Consider the following 19,248-nt stretch of genomic DNA (forward strand, 5'->3'; position numbering starts at 1 on the left):
CACAGTTTAAGTCTACCATAATACAGGAATAACAAAATCTTGTTTTCTTGTGAATCCCAAGTTAACTGTACCACAATACCATCACACTGGCATTATTTGTCATATTGCTTCACAAAATCAAGACAGTTTGCATACATCAGTGTTAGTAGAGATAAGGTTTCCTTGTTTGGTTGTTGTTTTTTCCTTTTTACAATTATCAACTCCAAAACACACAATAAATTAATAAATTAAAACACGAGCAATCTGCAAAATGCTTTACAGTAGTAGCAATAAAAGTGGTTAAAAAAATGAATTCTCTACTAGTACAGTACGTCAACCCAGTGACAGTCTGACAGTAGATCTGAGCAGTGTTTTCAGTGTCGCCCAGTCAGGCTGTCATTTAACATACTACAATTACCAATCTACCACAACACATACACAGCTCTTCTGCTTACAATGGGTCTCTCTAGATAATAAATTACACATCCATTTCACTTCAGAGACTGACAGGGAGACAGGCTTTTCTTCAGTCTTTTCTTTCCTCTTTCGCTCTCGCTCTTTGTGAATCACAGTTCGCCCAGGAAGGGCTTTGCAAGTGCAATTCAAACTGCCAGCCTCCCCATTTCATGTACAGATCATACAAATGGGAATTTAAAAAGGAATGAAATACATGTTGTAACAAACTTAGCTTAATTTTGCCTGGCCCCGTTCTTATGAGTATCACTTGCTTCCACGCATCAGTAAAAAATAATGATAAAAAGAATACAAAAAGCAGTAAAAATGGTAGAAAAACATCAGGAAGAAAATCTTAATGAATTAATCATTAATACCATCTAGCACTGCATGGCCACACTATTCATATTATGATCAAATAGGGATTCACCCTTCAGTGGTTCCAGCCCACAATGAAATACTGGACTTAAGTTGAGAAACTGATCATTCAGTTGTCCTAAATACAATATGGCTCTTCCTTGAATAATATGGCAAATAATTAAATTTCTTCAAGGCAAAATTTACAGTCGAAACTAAAAAAGAAAACATAAGGCAAATTAAACAAATAGAAGAATTAAGAAAACATTCTTTCCTCAACTATTTTTAAGTGACTATGATCACTGGCAAATCTTCATGGTGGCAGGTTATCTTTGCAAGAATAGCACAATATTACATTACTGTGGTGCACTTTTTTTCTTTTTTTTTGTCAGCGAACAGTCAACAAGATGTGCTACAAATATGTCATTCTATTAATAATTTACATAGAGGAAACAATTACTCTTCAGAGACGTAACTGTAGTGTGAGGCATATCAAAGACCGGAGACATAAATCGGTGAATGGTTGGATTCTGGAAAACATAAATATGCTCTTCTCCTTCTACTTAGCTTGTATTTACGGTCTTGATAGGGAGAGGGAGAGAGAGAGAGAGAGAGAGAGAGAGAGAGAGAGAGAGAGAGAGAGAGAGAGAGAGAGAGAGAGAGATACTTCCTCCGACTCAATCATTTTCTTGGTCAGTGCACATTTAAAATGAAATGCATTACAATATTACCTGAAGTGAATTAGCCACTGGAGTCAAACCTACAAAGACACAAGATACGTCTTCATGTTTGTCTTGTTTTCTTCATTCTGTACATTTGGACGTTACAGACTTTGGTACCTGCACTGAAATAATTGGCCTGCCATCCAGTCTGACAGCTTTTAAATATGGTTTGGACTCATACTTAATTGAAGCCGAGGCAACAGTCATGCACGGTTATCATTAGGGCTTCTGACACAGGCCTTTGTATCGCTGTATTTTCCCCCCCTCCTCTTACCAGACATGCACTGCTAAGCTGAAATGATTGCCTGCAGTGAAAATAATCTCCTTGCTGCTTCTGCAAGACTCAGCACAAATGATAGATTGAAGTGAAAAGAGAGAGTCTGCCTCCATGCCAAGATTAGAGTGCATCTTGGCATTCCTGAGACCAGTAAGCATACTCTTACAGTATATTAAAAAGGTTATTGACCAGTTAGCCTCTGCTACTGTGTTAAATGGCAGCAATTTGGTAAATTATCTACTAGATGCAAAAAAAAAAAAAAATAGACTGTTACAGAGGAGGTGGGCGGGGCAGCTTTGATGACATATTTGCAATTTATAAAGGATGGATTGATAAGTAAGGATGATATTTTTCATACACATTATCAATTGTCCAAACACTGTTAGAACAGTCTGCATGAAGAGCTTTGGCAGGGCGCTTCACCTACATGGCCTGATATCCTGCATGTTAGCAGTGCACTGCAGTAGTCATCATCACAGAGAACAGGCATAGGATAGGTTATGGCTTTTTGTCCAAACATTTCAGTCTTAAATAAGCCCAACCAGTACTCATAGTAATGATAGGAACATGACACTGGAGATGCTCGACTTAAGATTGGAATCTTGTTTTGTATAGTTCAGTTTTTTTTGTGTCTTTTGTTTTGTACAGGTCAGTGTCAGGACTTGACCCCTTTGGCAGGTTCAGTAGACTGCCGCACATCGGTCCACTCCTGCATGGTGCTTTGCAGTGCTTGGGTTTTCTCCTTGTCGACTTGCACATAGTCCACCTTCTCATCGGAGGTCACAGAGGATGTAGAGGGCTGTGAAATGATAAATAAGGCAGGAGTGAGATCCTGAGGGCAGACTGAACTGTGTTAGAAATAATAACAAATGTGTTAACAAACTAAAGAGGCTATTTGTAACTTTTTGTGGTCTATTGCCAGGAGTGGGAATTCGCAGCCTTTCTTATAGACTAGTTAGTAAAAGGCTGGTAATGCTAACGCTGGCTACGTAGCAAGAGCAAAGCTTACAAAATAGCTCTTTTAAGTCTACAAAATCATTAGTGTACTTTTCTGTGTGGGCTGGGTGAGCCAGGCTGGAAGTCCAGTGCTAGGTAGTCCACGTTGCCACACTTCCTGGGGGCCGGGCTGCTGGTGCCACTCACGGCGGGAGAGGTAGACGCTGGGTTCTGCTAATGGGGACAGGAGGAAGGTTTTACTCACACAGGGTGCAGGGAGTTAGCGTAGCATGCAAACAAGTGGATCATTAAAACCAAGAACACAACATGCTCTCCTGATCTCCCCTCCAGCTATTGGGACTCACCATAGCCACATAATTCTCCTCACTGTCTGCAGAGTCGGTGCTGGTGATGCTTTGTGTAGAGATGGGTCGACAATGCTGGGAGGACATGGAGTTCATCGCAGGCCTGAAGCAAAGTAGACAGGACTGAGAGTGTTTCTACCTTCTGACCTCAGGCAGAAACAAAATACCACCAGTCTGTACCATCAAACTGTGTGTGTGTGTGTGTGTGTGAGTGAGTGAGTGGCCTTGGGTAACCTAGCTTGAATGACTGATATGAGACTCACATGGGCCGTATCCAGGACATGGTGACTGGGCTCTTAAATGGCAGCTCATCAATGATCCCATTGTTCTTCAAATCAAGAGGTGTTGGCTTCGCTGTGGAAAACAAGAGCAGGCACTGTCAACAAAAATCATTGTCCTTGTCAAAACAATTAACAATGCAGACTTTAGAGAGGATTCGATGCCAAAAATGGTGATTATGACAATTAAAATCCATGCTTTTAGATCAGTGAGAACTCTGCCGCCAAAAACTTACATTTCCTGTTAGGTTTGAGGTTGCGGTTGATGGGTGGTGGTGTGACATCGCTAAGACGGCTGGGCCTGTGACACAGGGAGGCACTGCTCCCCTTACGGGCAGGTAATGTTGCAGAGAATCCTGGGAAATCAAAGTGATGTGGCCCAGGGCTCATAGGAATGTAGATATTCTTAGGACTGTCAGCCTGGGCAGCGCTGAGTGGCGAGGAGCCAGGATTCATGGGCACATAGTTGTCATCTGAGTTGCCGCTGTCTGAGCGAGTCAGAGGGGCTTTGGTTCTCTGGTGTTAAAAGACACAGAAGGCACATGACTCTCTTAAACTCTCTGGGCTCAGTATTACAGGAAAACTGCAGCACTCCACTAGAGTAAATGTAGCAGAAATGCATTTTCTCTCCCTGCAGTTCATGATTTTGGCCTGACAGCGTCTATCTGAGGAGGGAGTGCAGTAAAAGGGAGACACTGACTCACCAGGTAGGAGCTGAACCCATCATTGACAGACTCCACGGACTGGCCTGAGCTGTTAAAATGGATGGGACGGTGATGGCTGTTAGTTTCAAAGGAGGAGCCTGTGGAGAGAGGCAAGGAGAGAAATCAATATTTACTACTGCCGTAAAGTCTAAAAGGAAAAAAAAATAATAAATTCTCCTCAAGTGAAACAGTATGATGCCAAGCCTACGTAAGTCAGATATTGTGCAATAATCACTGCAGTGGAGGCAGATTTAGACAAAAATGTTTGACATCTCAAGGAGTAAACAAGGAGTAAACAGAACAAGAGTGACATTTAATTAAATGCTTCACTGGGTTATAATTGGTCTTTGCAGCACAGGTGTATGAACAGCCTGTGGCCTCACTAACAAGGGTCATGGGTCAATTCTTGCCTCTAGCTATGCGAGGCCTGAGCATGGACTTTGCAAAGCAGAGAACATAGCATACTAAGAGGCTATGCATTGTGTCTGCGAGTGCTTTTTTTTTTTTTATTGCTCATCAGCCTGGAACGAAACATTCTGGAGCAGGCTCTATGGCTTGAATTTCATTAGCGACTCAACAGAACAGTGTCTGCTAGACTGGCCCCTTTGTTTCTGCTCAGCTGCTAGAGTTAAATCAGTAAAATAAGAGATAGAGGAAGAAGGAAAGAGCGAGAGAAAGTGGGGGAGGAAATGGAAGCACAAAGTCTCTGCAATACCACAAGAGGATGGACTGATCATGTCAGACTTGCATTTGAAAACAGGAAACAGGTGAAATGTGTGATTTCAAAAGATCTGTGTGAGTCAACTGAAGTGGTGTTTAAAGACACAAGCAGTGTTCAGAGGGAACTTATCAGGAAAGCAGTTACAGCACTAACTATAGTGAGAGTGTACCTCTGTGCAGCCTGATGTTCTCAACAGCCGGGAGAGTATTCCTGCGCGGGATAACCGACACTGCAGACGTCATCTCTCCGTTCTGGCTTCCTACAGACTGGGGACTCCCCCACTGCCCCTCTGACCCCTGGCTAGGTTTAGGGGGCCTGGGAGGAGGAGCACAGGAGGACTCAGAGCTGGAGGGTGTCAAGGCATTGTGATTCTTATCAAATGTCCGGGGGATCTGATAGAAGGAGCCAGGTGGCGTGGGAAGATCGTAATTGTCAGGTGGACGCTCGTTGCCGTGCATGGTGGCGAGAGCGTTGCAGGGTGTTTTGAAGGTGTAAACCTCCTCGTTCTCCAGCTCAGGCTCCCCTAAACCACTGTGAGACGGTGCCTCAGAGCTGTAACCGCGTGGAAGCACGTAACAGGCCTCCTGGGGCGAGTCATCATTCACTGGTAACTGGTGTTTTCCTGGCTTGGGGAGGCTGTAGAAGCCATGAAGCTGAGCACCCATGCCATTTAGACAGTGGGAAAAGCCATGGGACAGTTTCTGCACTGCAGAGTCGCTCCCCATGAACAGATTGCTTCGTGTGGCCTGGGAGAAACTGGCACTCCTGCGACATGGACAAAGACATAAACATATACACATGTTCAGTTGATATTGTGCCCATTTTCCACAGTAAATGCTCCCTCATAGACAGATGTTTGCCTCACATCTCACCCCAAGCAACGGCAAAAAATTGGTTGAAGGCCTCTCAAACAGTTGCATTTAATGCAATTTCAGTGTAACTACTCATGTAGCCCCTAGATGGCACAGTAGCACTTCAGAGGAACCTTTTCTATAGGTCTCAGCATACATTTAAAAACAGCACACCTCTGCATCAGTGCTTGAGCACCTCTGTATACCTCAGCACCTCGGCTGTCGCATATGCATTCAATTTCAACATTTCTATCACTTCCTTCAAAAGCTAACTTGTTTACATGTTTTCAGCATGTTGACATGGAGAGGGCCTCCATGTTAAGAGGGAGAATGCTATGACTTTCCCACAGTTTGTCAGGCTCGGTTAGGCACCCTAGGGACATGCCTCATTTATTCTGGCTCCTTTGTAGGGCTTGACCTTGAGTGCCAACTACAGCAACCGTACAGCTTAGACATTTCTAGCCAGTTAGCTGAGCAATGGTCCAGCTTAGTTGGCCAGTACAAAGATAAGATAGCCTCAATGAGCCATTTCTTTATGCCTATGCTGATCATTCTTGAGATTTTATGCATACATGTTAGCTACACTGCAGGCTTCTCATGGTTCAATCTTGATTCTAAACAATTTGAAATGAATAATGCATCAAAGTAATCCAATTAATATTGACATAACATTTAGCTCTCTCTGACTCCATCTCTTTCTCCTGTCAGATGGCATGCTGTGTTTCATAAATTCTCCTTTTTTCCGTCTCCTCAGGATTTCCAATCATCAATCAATAATTTTGTTCATGATTCTGCCTTCCATCACTGTGACTGGATGGGGGCTTTTTACATAGATTAATTCACACCATTGGTCACCAGACTAATTTTATTCTGACGTCAATCATACCCCGTCACAAGATGCCTGCCTTAATTAGCAGGACCCATGGAGCAGAAGCTTGTGAGGGAGAGACAGAAATATCTGCATAAAGCTGATGAGATGGACTGTGAGGGTTTGATTTCCGGGGTTTCAAAGGGGTCCAACACAGCAGATTTATGTGCAAATTGTGTGGCTGAGAGAGCAATTCTATCCTGGGCGAGTCTAAACCCATAGGAGTGATGAATTGCAGCCTCAACCTCATTGATCATCTGCTGTGCCGGCTATCTACTGAATGGCATCATTATCAAAGCAGCCTTTTGATTCTTGGGAGTGGGCATTATGGCGACAGGAGGTGAGGTGAATGCTAATGGTAAACTCTGGAGTGCATTTAATATAAACACTCGGTCGCTTTGTTCCTCCGCTTAGCATATAGCCAAGACAGGCGTTCAGGTCATGTATGTACAGTTAATCAACAAGTATCCACCCCTCGTGACCTCTTGACGTGTTTTACATGACTAATCGTTGAAACACTAGTCTGCTTCATGGCAATATTGGATTTACAGGACTTTAGCATTAATGTGATGAAATACCTTTAAATTTAATACACTGGATTAACCAAAAAACATGTGGCCATATTATCTTTAAATAATAATCAACATTGCAATGACATGTGTTATAGAACTCAATCAATATCACCCATCCACACTCATCCCTACAATGTTTTATTATTTTAAATAAAATTAAATTTTAGTAAATAAACAAATCTTGCTTGTTTATGGATTTTATTAACACTCATAGAAATGCGCGCACACACACACACACACACACACACACACATACACACACACACACACACACACACACACACACACACACACAAAGCAGTTAGATCATTTTCCCCCTCTAACAGTAGTTCTAACCCTCAGGGGCTTCTAAGCTGAGGAAGCGCCATAAACCTGTATGTTGACCTGCATTAACGGATAACAGGAAACTGACACAGGACGCCTGAGGGTCGTGACCTTTACCGTGCACTCTCTGTCTTCCTGCTCATGCACTGGTGGAGGAGGAGGTAGTCCTGGGGTGCGCTGTTAGACAGTGAGCTGTGGTGTGTATGGCGCACAGGCACATCAAAGGTGAAGAGGACTGGCTGGCTGGAGTGGATGGGGGCAGAGGACTTGCGTTCTCCAGTCAGAGGGCCCATCGAGCCAGTGACATCTGCGCCGACAGAACGGGGCATATGGTGTAACCTGCCATCTGCAGACAGAAGAAATTGGGGTTATTGACTGTTTAACCAAGAAAAGTTTTTTTGTTTTTTTTTTTCCAAACACCCAGCTTGTCTTGAGAATTTAAAAGCAGGCTGAACATACTGTAGCATCTTATGCTGCAGAAAGTACCAGACAAGTAACCATCCTTAAACATTGTCCTTTTGTTGTCACAATCCTTGAAGCCAAAGGGCAAATTTAATTCATTTGAGGGTTTTAAGGCTTTGCATGACCTTGCCTTGCACGAAGTTTTGTATTCAGTAGCTTTCAGTCTGCTCGCTAATCAATAGAGAAGAGGGATCTGTCTCAAGGGAGGAGAGAAAACATTATCCTTCTGCTTTTTTGGGGCTGCAGGGAGTGAGTGGTTCAAAAGCACATGATCCAACTTATCCTTTTTGACCAGGGTCAATGTGCTTTGTTTGATTTTATTGAGCTGACCAGTGTTTTGCACAGCGGGACTGTGAGAACAACATGGTCTTACAGTCTTATTGTTTCTGTGTGACAGCCCTAATATCTGCATTGAAAGGCTACAAAGAAAACGCGAATCTAAGATAGGGATACTGCAAATAGACTGGGCAGGAGGCCAAAATGAGGAGGCGCACACTGAGCTGTAGGAGTACAGAGTGGGCGGCCCACTGATCCATCGACCCATGGTGCTGTGTGCAACACTAGCTGAGGGAGGGAGGGAAAAAAAACTCATCTTCTGCTCAATCTAATCTCTCTTTCCCTGTACAGTAAATGCAAGCTGCGAAGCTCCAATGCTTCGCATGAGAATATGTGTAAAATGAGATTCAATGCAGTCCCAAATGATTAATTTTATTATCAATCAATCTATCAATTATTTCTTTGATTCTTTGATTCTATGAACAGTGAAAAATATTTAGCACAGTTTCCAAGAGACTAAGACGATACCAAGAAAACTGACATAAAAATGTTATGTTTTGTCCGACAAACAGACCCTAAGGACATAAAACAGAGGAAAACAGCAAATCTTCTCATCTTAGAAGCTGAAACCAGTGAGTGTTTGGCATTTCCGTTGGAATAATGAACTAAATACTTAATTGATTATCAAAATTGGTAAATTTCTGCCAATCAGCTACATCAGCTCTAATTTAAATCATATCTGAAAAATAACTTCCCACTTTTTTCTAACCGATGCACATGAATTTCCCCTCGTCATCCTCCTCCTCCTCCTCCTTCAGACCTTCACAAAGCATAGTATGGGTCAAACAGCCTTTTAAGAAGAGGACAATGTTCTGTGAGTCATGACATGAGCTGACCATACAGAGGGACCACAGCCACTGAGAAAAACAGAAAACACACACAAACATGGTGTGTGAGCATTTGTGTATGCATGTGGAGTGGCTGGAGGGCGGCGGTTGGGGGGGTATTCTGGAGCTCAGTTAGCTAAATGAGGTCACATCCATGCCTGGGGGAGAAAGGCCTTTGCTGTGGGGTCTCCAGGCCAGTGGACATCAGTGAGATGCCCAGCCTCACAGCCACACAGGCAGGGACTCCCCCCCAATGATCCTCAATTACACCATTGTTCTGAGTGATCCCACTCTCCATAGGCTGTTTAGGCATCATCTCCTTTCTCCAGAAAAAGCTTTGTAAAAGCTTTCATCCAGTGTGGTGAGTACTAGGCCCACTAACATGGGTAGATATATTGATTTATTGTAGAGAGACAGTTCCTCCGCCCTGCCAGAGCGAGAGCTGCATGGAAAAACACAATCCGGCCTGATGACTTTAAAAATTCAAAATATAATATTGTTAATTTTGTGAGTGTGTGATTACAAGAGAATGTATTTTATTTTATTTTTTTCTATGTGCCCTAAATAATTTTTGATTAACTGCCACACATGACATGTCAGAATCAGAACGAGATGAAAGACGACTGGTCCGGTCTGCTGATGGAAAAGCCCACATGGCTCATCACTGACACTAATGGGTCTGATGATGTATGTTACCGCCGGGAAGCAATCCCATCAAGTCAGTAGAACCACAACACAGAAACAGAGAAAAGAGCAGAAAATAAAAACACTGAAACTTTCCCCTTGGTGCTTCCAGCAATATTCCCTCCACTGGCTAATGTACTGTGACACTCAATATAAGGTGGGAAAATGTTTATAAACCAAAGTGAGAGGTGATTTATTATATGACATCTTACAAAGACCAGTAATAAAACTGGGAGGGGCTGGCACAAGGAAAATAAAGGCTAGTTATAGTTTTTTGAGTTACAAGCTTGATGTCATTACCAGAAAGAGCTTTCTCTACAACCAAGATGAAACCTTGACATCAAACAAGGCACTTAAAAGAGACAAAGTTCTTCCCACGACATTCCTCAGCTGGAAACAAACATCAGACTAGCGATGCATTAAAAGACCCTTTTGGTCGGTGAGCGACATATGGCTATTCTGGGTCAAAGAGCTCCTGAGTTCATGAGCAATCTTCCAATTATGCTCTATAATACATCACCTACTGTCTCATCTGCTCTGTGACTATAATCTAATAGAAGCTGGCTGCTGGTCTCAGGAGGCCAAAATTAGAACCCTGCTGGATCACTAAGGACAAGAACGTCTTTGTAGGGCGCTCATTTCCTCTCAGTCTGGCCAGAATTAGACGAGGACATATGATAATCTAATCTGAAATGAGATATAAAAATAGAAAATACCACTGACCTATTGAATTGAAAGGGTGGTGCGATGGAAACATGAAGGAAGAGGAAGCATTTGAATTTTCTCAATAAAGCAGTTGCATGCTTTTCATCAATCATTCCTTAAGTATTCCATAAAAGATAATCATCTAAGGTACACGCTGTCCATCTGCCTTTAATTTGAGTGCTAGAAAAATGTAATTTCCTTAATGGTTTTATGAGAGATTGTACTCTTATGAATACTCTGGGCTGAGACAGCTACGATGACTCCTGCAAATTAACCCCAGCTATGTCAAGGCTCTGCAGGGTGACCTGGTGGAGGATGAGGCCATCTTCTGACACAAAGGTCAGGCAATAGGGTTAATACCCCAGTGGCTCCCGGTCAAAGTGCCCTTGAAAAAGGCATCTACCTGTGTAAGTCAACCTGGAAAAGAGCACCAGCTAAATGGTCTGTGTGTTTTCTCTTCAGCACTGATTCAAAGTATATGCACACGTTATTTGTTTTCCTGCATGGATCTGCTGGACCAGTGGCTCTTTAAAGCAACACTGTGTCCCAGGAGGCCACATAGTGGAGTCCATTTGCATGTGTGGTTTGAGGGGGTTGGGAGCTTTCAACGAGACTGACATAACTGGATAAAAGAGATGCTAGCTGAAGCAGAGATGGGTTAGGTAGGCAGTGAGGAGAGCTGCACTAACGGAGCATGGTGCTTCATGGGAAGAGGGAAAATGGCATCCTCGCTCTCCCAGTTAGTCTGACGTGAACAAAGTGACATGGCCATTTCATCCTCCCCTGGAAACAGCTCAGAGGAGCATTAGGCAGAGCAGACACACAGGAGCATTCCCTGATCACATTATTCTCTTGTGCCTGCTCACTCCACAGCATCACGTGAGCACCACCCCTCGACCACATTGCGACATCAATTTGCCTCAAAACACTGAACTGATCAATCACTTAAAAGGCTCAGGGCTTGACAGGGGCCTGTGAATTACAGAGTTTGGCTAAATCTAAAACAGCAGCTCATTTCAATGCTCTGACCTCATTTCTAAAAGGTGCTGGGTGGATAAGTACTGTAGCTGTGAAACAGTGGGGAGGACACGGGATGGAGATGAAAAGTTGAGACAATTTGTGGCGGAGGTCGAGTGTTAGTTTTCACTGTGTCATCGGAAAAATGCAAGACTCACCTGGAAAGGGCTGCGAAGCTGCCTGCAGCCAACCAAGCCAAACAGAAAAAAGAATAATCTGCTCTGACAGTAGTGCACATTACAGAATGGCAAAAAACTTGGTGGGGAAACACAGAAGTCATGATGAATAGAGAATGTGATACTTGTATATGCTCTCAACTACAATATACAATGTAGTAATTCAGTCAGGATGCTCCACACAATCATACCAATAAACCTAAGTGTGTTTCTTAAGGGTGAATACATTTGATTCTGGGCTGGGTCTATTCCTGTAATTGCATTTATATGCAGCCTGGTCATCTGTTCACAGTGCTGGCTGAGCCACAGTTCAGCTGGCCTGCATGAATACTTTGATTAGACCCAGGTTATTATTCTGAGAAGAAAAAAAAAACATCTGACCATTGTGGACATTTTGTGTTTTAGTCTGATAAACTCAATCTGAACTTAACTAAATAGATAAATAAGCTACTGGACAATTGTGAATTTCACTATAAGGATGAATAAAGTATTTCTCATCTTATCTTTATATAAATGTTTGGCTGAATCACAATAATAAAGCAAACTGAACAAAAATGGAAACCCAGATAAGTGATTATCAGTTTGTGCTGTGAAATATCTGCTGGTAAACAATTTACAACACACATCCAGTGATTCCTGTGATATCAAATACACCATAGCATACAGTTTTGGTGGATTAGAATAAAAATCTAAGATCAAGGCACTAAGATTGTAATTTTCTATCATATTTTGTCAATTTTTTCAAGGATGCACTGTTGAAATGTAGCGATGGTATAAATCTATAAACAGCTGCCCATGTAAAAGTCTTTGCATCTCAACAGCTACATGGATTATCTGTGTGGTTTACACACAGTTACAGTGAATGTATCATAGCGTGACAGAGGAGGGAAGCCTAGCTGCATGACAGAAACTAGATTACACTCCAAATTAATGAAGACAGGTATAAACGTCAACAGGCTTCAGCTGAATGGCGCATAAACATTTGGCCAAAGGAAAAGTCCCACTTCGAAACAGTCCATTTGCAGCCTCCATATAACTGCAGGTTGGATGATAGCCTCCATTTAGAGTGATTGGCTTTTCCACAGCCTGTTATTAAACCTGTCATTTGAAGAATTGGGCTGATGCCAACGTAAAATGAAAATAATCACTACACATACAACCTGTATTTGTAAAACTAAATCCACAAAGATTATTACCCAGACAGGTAGTGGAGCCCAGATATTCCAGGATGAACCAGGATGGAGGGAAAAGAAAATGTAGAAAAACAGTGATCTTTGTATGAAGGCTTATGTATGTGAAATAAAATAACCAAAACCAGAGACTGAACTGCACTTTAAACACACACAAGTATAGAAAATGAAGTCTGATGTGCAATATATTTTAAGTGAAATATCACTTTAATCTACAACACCTTTTTTCCCCTATCTGTGCAATGTTCATTTATAGTCTTTAAAGTCACTTTTATAATTATCTACTTATTTATTATTATTTTAACCGGTTTGGAATGTGCATGTGTGTGTGTCTGTCTCTTTTGTTTGTGGCACCAGATGGAGTAGCACTCTAAATCTTTATTGTCATTGTATTGCAAAGAAATACAATGACAATAAAGGCTTTCTAAGTCTCCAAGTTCTAATTTCAAGCAGAGTTTCATTAGAAGATATTTTGATTTTACAGCAGGCTTTTACTCATAACAGCAACATGAAATTCTAAAAAAAAAAAAGAAAAAAAAAAAAAGCTTGATTTCATAACATTGCACAACTGCTTGAATGTTCTTGGTTTGCATTTAGTGAAATTCTTGTCCTGTCATGACGGTTTATGTGTTGCCAGTTCCAGTCACTTTTTAACTGACATTTCTTAGGCTAAGCCACTGTTAAGGAGAAAAACAAACACTGACCACAGCTTTACTATCTTTCAAGTAGGTTCCTCTTTAATCATTGCTGGTAAGTCTAGACTGAGTACAAATCTTTCCCTCTCTTTTGTGAGAATGAGCAAATGGGGAAGTTTTGACAATTTGCCCTCAACAGAAACATTTTTATCATGTTGAAAATCGGCCACTACAGCGAGATGGCGAGGCCACCGTCATCACGAAGCTGGCTACTTTCACAAAAACACATTTTTAAACCATGCTGAGATCTGCAGCTAGTCAACAAGTCATCAATCTGGCCTCACAACTGGGTTTATTGTGGACCCCACGAGACAGATTTTGTTTGAATAAATGTAATCGCTTTTCAATGCCTATGTGAGAAAAACTACTGAGGCTGCTGCTGGAAATGCTGACCTAGTAGTTATTTAGTTATTCTTTTTTCCACTCCTCACCATCTTAAGTGCAACAGTTAAATTGAAAAAGACTTTTTTTTTCCCAAAAGGACAGGCAGGGAAACAGACAAAATGAAGAGGAGCGAAACAAAACAGAGTGAAAGCTGTCCAGCAAAAGATGGAACAAAAAGGCAAAAAAAAAAAAAAAAAAAGAGGACTGCTGACAAGTAAAAACCTCATCCCTTCGTTGAGATTATCCTCGTCTCTGAGTTCAAACAGCCGGGAGAGAGCAGAACAAAGCCCATGATTGACGAGATGATGTTCCATTCATTAGATTGTGCTCGGGGGTGGGTCTCCCTGGGTGCAGACACACGCCACACACCCAGCCATCAGTATCTGATAACAACAGCACTATCACCCACCAGATTGTAGGAAAAACATATAACCCAGTGCATACATGTGTGAGGCAGTCTGAGGTGCTATACTAACCCCCACTGCTCTGGAAACGTCGTCCTTTTGGTTGTCAGCATTTGTTTCAAAATGATGTGAGTGACAAGCACAGCTTAAATCTATTCAGTTGTGGAGTTAAAGTGATTTTTTTTTTTTTTTTTTACAAAACAAAGTGCATCACAAAACCTAAACATGATTCACACTTTGCACTCCCTCGAACATCTCCATTCTGTTGGGCTTATTTATTTTTACAGGCAGAAATCTCAGCCCTCTCCTTTGATGATTTTGATGATGGGTGTGCACAGTGCATTCTCAGGTCTCTGGTTTCCAGCAATCCTTCAGATGCTGCCAGTGGTATAATGGGATGCGCAGCAGTGGCAGCAACAGCAAACCATCCTCAGACAGCTCTGTGGCAGCAGAAACCTGACCTTCCAGTGCCATGGAGCCTCATTATTTCAACAAAAATCAATGCAGACAAAGGGCACTTTGGGAGGGGAGAAGGCAGACATGCGTGTGTAGAGAGATTAAGAAGCCAAAGGAGGAGGGGATGCATTTGTATTTATATGATACATATGTATGTATGCTTATATTTTAAATGCATGTATGTCCAAAATGATTACACCATTGGTCTGTTTTTTTTTGTTCCTTAAATTCAATAAAAGGATTGGTATATTCTGGGAAACACTTCAAATGTAGATCTTAAAATGCAAGCACATAAAACAAAGTATCTGCATAACTACAAAAATGATCATTATACATCTGAGAAATAAAAGTAAAAAAGTAAAATTTCAAAGTAGCATTTTAGGACCTAGAATGATGAACAATACCGAAAAACATGAGAACAAAAATCACATCAGACCAAGAGCTGGCTGCAAAATGCATGTGTGAGGGCGTATGTGTGTGAGAAAGAAAAACAGAAACAAATTGAGACATAGTGAAAAATAGAAAGAGAGAAAGAAAGAGAGAGAGAGAGAGAGAGAGAGAAAGAGAGAGAGAGAGTTGCTTTCAAGAGTTGTGTAACACTGAATTGTCATGTGCTGCCCTTGGCCAACTTTCCTCGCAGTTCCCAGAGGCAGCTCACTGCTGGTGGCAGAGGTCAACTCTGACTAACATAAGGTAACTTCAGATCAAGATGCCTACATAACCGATGCTGCCAAATGTCTCAACAAAATCCTCAGAGAAACATAAACACTTGAGCACTCCTTAAGACCAGTATTGCGTAGCTAAGCCTAGTTAATCACTCTCATAATCATTTTAGGCTTTCCATTGCCACTGCAGCTATATTTGAACAACAAATATGACATCGTGTACCGTGGCCTACGTCACATTATGGCTGCAGAGTGCTATTAATATGAACCTCAAACAACCACACTGTGTTTTCAGGATGGTTAACACCTTCTGTCGGGCTCAAACCGCCATCACACACGTGCTTAATAACATAAACTTCAGCATTAATACACCTTATTATTGACAGGCACTTTCTGCCAGCCCGATTGGACAAAAGCACTTTTGAAATGTGCTGAGAATTTCCACACGGTGAGACTGTGTTGTTGAAAATGGAATTGGTTGCCACGTGACTGCAGTAACCAGGAAGCTTTCTTTGTTTTTCTCAAAAGTGAACACTCCTTTGATGGATTCCTTTTGGACAACACACTCAAGAGTAGTGCTGAAGTAGTGCTTAGCCAGTCACTTCATTATTTTGACATACAGTCCAAACTACCTACATCTTTTCTTAACTATAATTACCAACAGGCTGCCTTTGTTGGTAACTGATTAGCTGTGGTATTATTATGATACATACTATGGTTAATCCAAATCCAAACTGAGGGTCTAGATGTAGGTTATCATGGCAGAGACTGTAAAACCCTTTGAGTTGCATAAATAAAACAGACTTGATGAAGGCTATTCTAATGATCACAATGTATTTTTGCATTACTATAAAGCAGGTAGCTTCAGGTAAGCAGTCTGGGTAGTTTTCCAGCTGTGTAAAAACACCTCTAAAACACTAGCTAGTTCTACACTAGGGCCAGTGTTGATGAAAGCAGTTTCGAGGAGGTGAGTATTTATTTCCACCGGCACACTGACAACAACTTGATACCACACTAGGGAACAGGCAGGAGCGATCCAGAGGAGGATGAGGTCTGTATTAAGTCAACAGCATATTCTTTGGAAAAGCCTCTCATGCAAAGTTGGTTTTACAAGGACACTACGTGTTGTGAGGACTGACTTTATGATGTGTGCTTGTTTGTATGTGCGTGTGTGTGTGTGCAGGTGTGTGTTAGTTAAAGACAGGCAGAGAGAGAGTGAAGAAAATGAAAAAGGACACCAGGAGGAAGAAGCGTGTCTTTGTAGCACTTAAATCCACATGAGTGAACAAACACACTCAGCTGGTGGGTCTATCGTTTCAGAGCAGCAGTGGGTCAGCTCTAAATTGGTCTTATTAACCACCTCAAGATCTATGACTCCTTCTCTCAGTAAATTTCTCTGCTTTTCCGCACACTAAAGACAGTGATAACGATGTAATAGGGAACCAGTTGTAAATTGAGCAGCGACGCCCTCGGGGGAACATATATATATATGAAGGAATAACATCTACAATTTCTTCTCCTGGATGTTTACTTTACAATTTTAACATGCGCACGCGGAAGATTTAAAACTACTCCTTAAGAACCTGAGAACACTGAGTGCTGTAAGATCAGTGGAGCTTTATATCTTGTATTTCTAAGAAGTAACAGGTCAATAAAAATGTTCCCAAAAACATTTTCATGCCTGTCCAGAGCATTGAAACACTTGATGGAGGTGTTAGTTTTGGTTTGTAATGACAGTCACAGTCAGTTAGAGTTTCTCTGAAAATTACAGCCCTCTGGCGCAAATAATGCCAGCAGCCACAGTTTTACATGGAAGGAGCAGCAAGTGGTTTTTCAGAGAATACGCCAGCACAGAGAGGGAGGTTAACAATTTGTAATCTTTACTTAATATTTGCCCCCCCTGCTATAAATAGAATATTAAAAAAAACACATTTGGATGAACACAGGGAGTTCACAGTTTCTGATGAAGTTTCTCAGAAACAGCCATGTCACATTTCAGCAAAAACAGAGTTACGTGACCAAACAAGCCTGATGTGACGTTAAGACTAAAGGGACCACAATTACTAATGCAGCTGTCATGACACAAACCCTCTGACTCCTCTGATGCAGTCTCCCAGCCACACCCTGCTGGCTACTGCTGTTCATACAGTTTGAGATTCCTGGCAGGACTGAGACAATTATTGAACTCGGACCGGGGGGATCCCCTCATGATGCGAACATTATTACACTCTCCACAGCTGTTTTGTTTTTAATTTCACACCTGGACATATTGCGTGTTACAGATGATCAACCATGTGCACAAAGAGTAACGTCCACCAGCTGCCAGATGGCGGGAAAACAACAGCATGAGCGCAATCTGGATGGGCCGGAGTAAGAGTATGAGAGGAGCCTTTTTTCACCAACATTGGTGGAACATATTACACTGAATTCATGTGGCCAGTTTCTCATTTATGGCAGAGAGATATGTTGATGCTACAACTGCTCCACCCTCAGATATCATGAGCTAAAACAACACACACTATATAAAGACTTCACTCACTGCTGCTTTTGAAGGAGAAGAGTTAAAGAGGCGTCTTTAATTCTGAGTCATCATTTTGTAGTAGTAGTAGAAAGTAGTAGTTTTGGTTTTTAATGGTAACAGATCACAGTGACGCAGGGAAATCTGTGACTGAAAGGACAGCTCTTCTCTGTCCCACACAGAAGCAGTTTTACATATGAATATTGCTGCATAAAAATGTTATGAATATGTCTTGTCTGATCTGGCACTTTTATCCGACGTGTCTTATGGTGCCACCAGTGGATTCATATTTTTTAATCACTGGTGGCCGCAGAGGGAAACGAGCCATTCTCATACACAAACGCTCTGGAACAGAATCTGTGGCAAAAACACAAAACTGAGCCTCTGCATCTGCTACTAACTTATAAAATGGCCCGTATCCAGAATAAAAATTTCCATCATCCTGAATACAAGGCAGAGGCAGAGATGAGACCCTTCTTTAACAAAACAAATGAAGAGAAAAATCAATAGCACTCTCAGACACTGTGTCCATTTATTTGGCAGCGATGTTCCTATTCCACTCTCTCAAATAACAAAGACGGAAAAAAAACACCATCTCCAATGAGATCATGTGGCGAGACCTCTGCTGCTGAATTTTTGTGAAAACTAAAGATGCAAGCTGCTCCAAATAACACGAGAAAGGAAAGTGGGAGACAAATTAAAGGGTTAGAAGGGTAAAAGTGTTACTGCATTTTGTTTTGTACTGCTTATGTGCCTTAAACGTTAAAACACATTCACTCAGTAAAGATACAGTATGAACATATTATACTGTACATATTTTACTATTTATTTAGCCCACATCACATCACATCACATCACATCACATCACATCACATCACATCACATCACATCACATCAGTCTTTCCGTAAGTATAAAATCGATATCTTCAAATTGTTTGTTTTCTCTGATAAACAGACCAAGACCTAAAGGTATTAAACTTACAATAACAGAAAAGCAGACCATCTTCAGAATTTAAAATCAAGACCAGGAGGCATTTGGCAATTGTTGCTTGATAAATAATTTGAATCAGTAATTGAACATCAAAATATTTGACTATTTTCTGTTAAATGACTAATAATTTCAGTGCTACCTAACACTGGGAGCATGATTTGCTGATGTACCAACTAACTGCTTGAAATTTCTTAATTGAAGATAATAGTAAGAGCAGACTAAAAGCAGATTTCTTAAATAAATTGTAGGAAAGATGAATGGAAACTTCAGTCCATTTGATTCATTTTTATGAGTTTCTACCACTGATCGTTTGACATTTTGGCCCAATTAA

General features: G+C 41.5%; 1 protein-coding gene across 2 annotated transcripts in view; it reads right to left on the bottom strand.

Moving 5' to 3' along the window:
* Nucleotides 1-1,386: 1,386 nt before the first annotated feature.
* gab2 (GRB2-associated binding protein 2) overlaps nucleotides 1,387-19,248 on the bottom strand; it is a 34,380-nt gene continuing 16,518 nt past the window's right edge. The window contains exons 3-10 of one of the 2 annotated variants that reach the window (XM_071496725.1): nucleotides 7,525-7,753; nucleotides 4,962-5,557; nucleotides 4,072-4,169; nucleotides 3,604-3,883; nucleotides 3,353-3,443; nucleotides 3,090-3,192; nucleotides 2,836-2,958; nucleotides 1,387-2,587 (exon numbers count right to left, since the gene is read on the bottom strand). In XM_071496725.1, coding sequence (XP_071352826.1) covers nucleotides 2,444-2,587; nucleotides 2,836-2,958; nucleotides 3,090-3,192; nucleotides 3,353-3,443; nucleotides 3,604-3,883; nucleotides 4,072-4,169; nucleotides 4,962-5,557; nucleotides 7,525-7,753 — 1,664 coding nt within the window. In that variant the 3' untranslated portion in view covers nucleotides 1,387-2,443. The remainder of the gene's footprint in view (nucleotides 2,588-2,835; nucleotides 2,959-3,089; nucleotides 3,193-3,352; nucleotides 3,444-3,603; nucleotides 3,884-4,071; nucleotides 4,170-4,961; nucleotides 5,558-7,524; nucleotides 7,754-19,248) is intronic. The other variant, XM_071496726.1, reaches the window with a different exon arrangement.

Source organism: Trachinotus anak, unplaced genomic scaffold (assembly GCF_046630095.1).
Source record: "Trachinotus anak isolate AG129_WGS33_773 ecotype Australia unplaced genomic scaffold, CSIRO_AGI_Tana_v1 ptg000014l, whole genome shotgun sequence".
In the NCBI taxonomy this organism is placed as follows: Eukaryota; Metazoa; Chordata; class Actinopteri; order Carangiformes; family Carangidae; genus Trachinotus; species Trachinotus anak.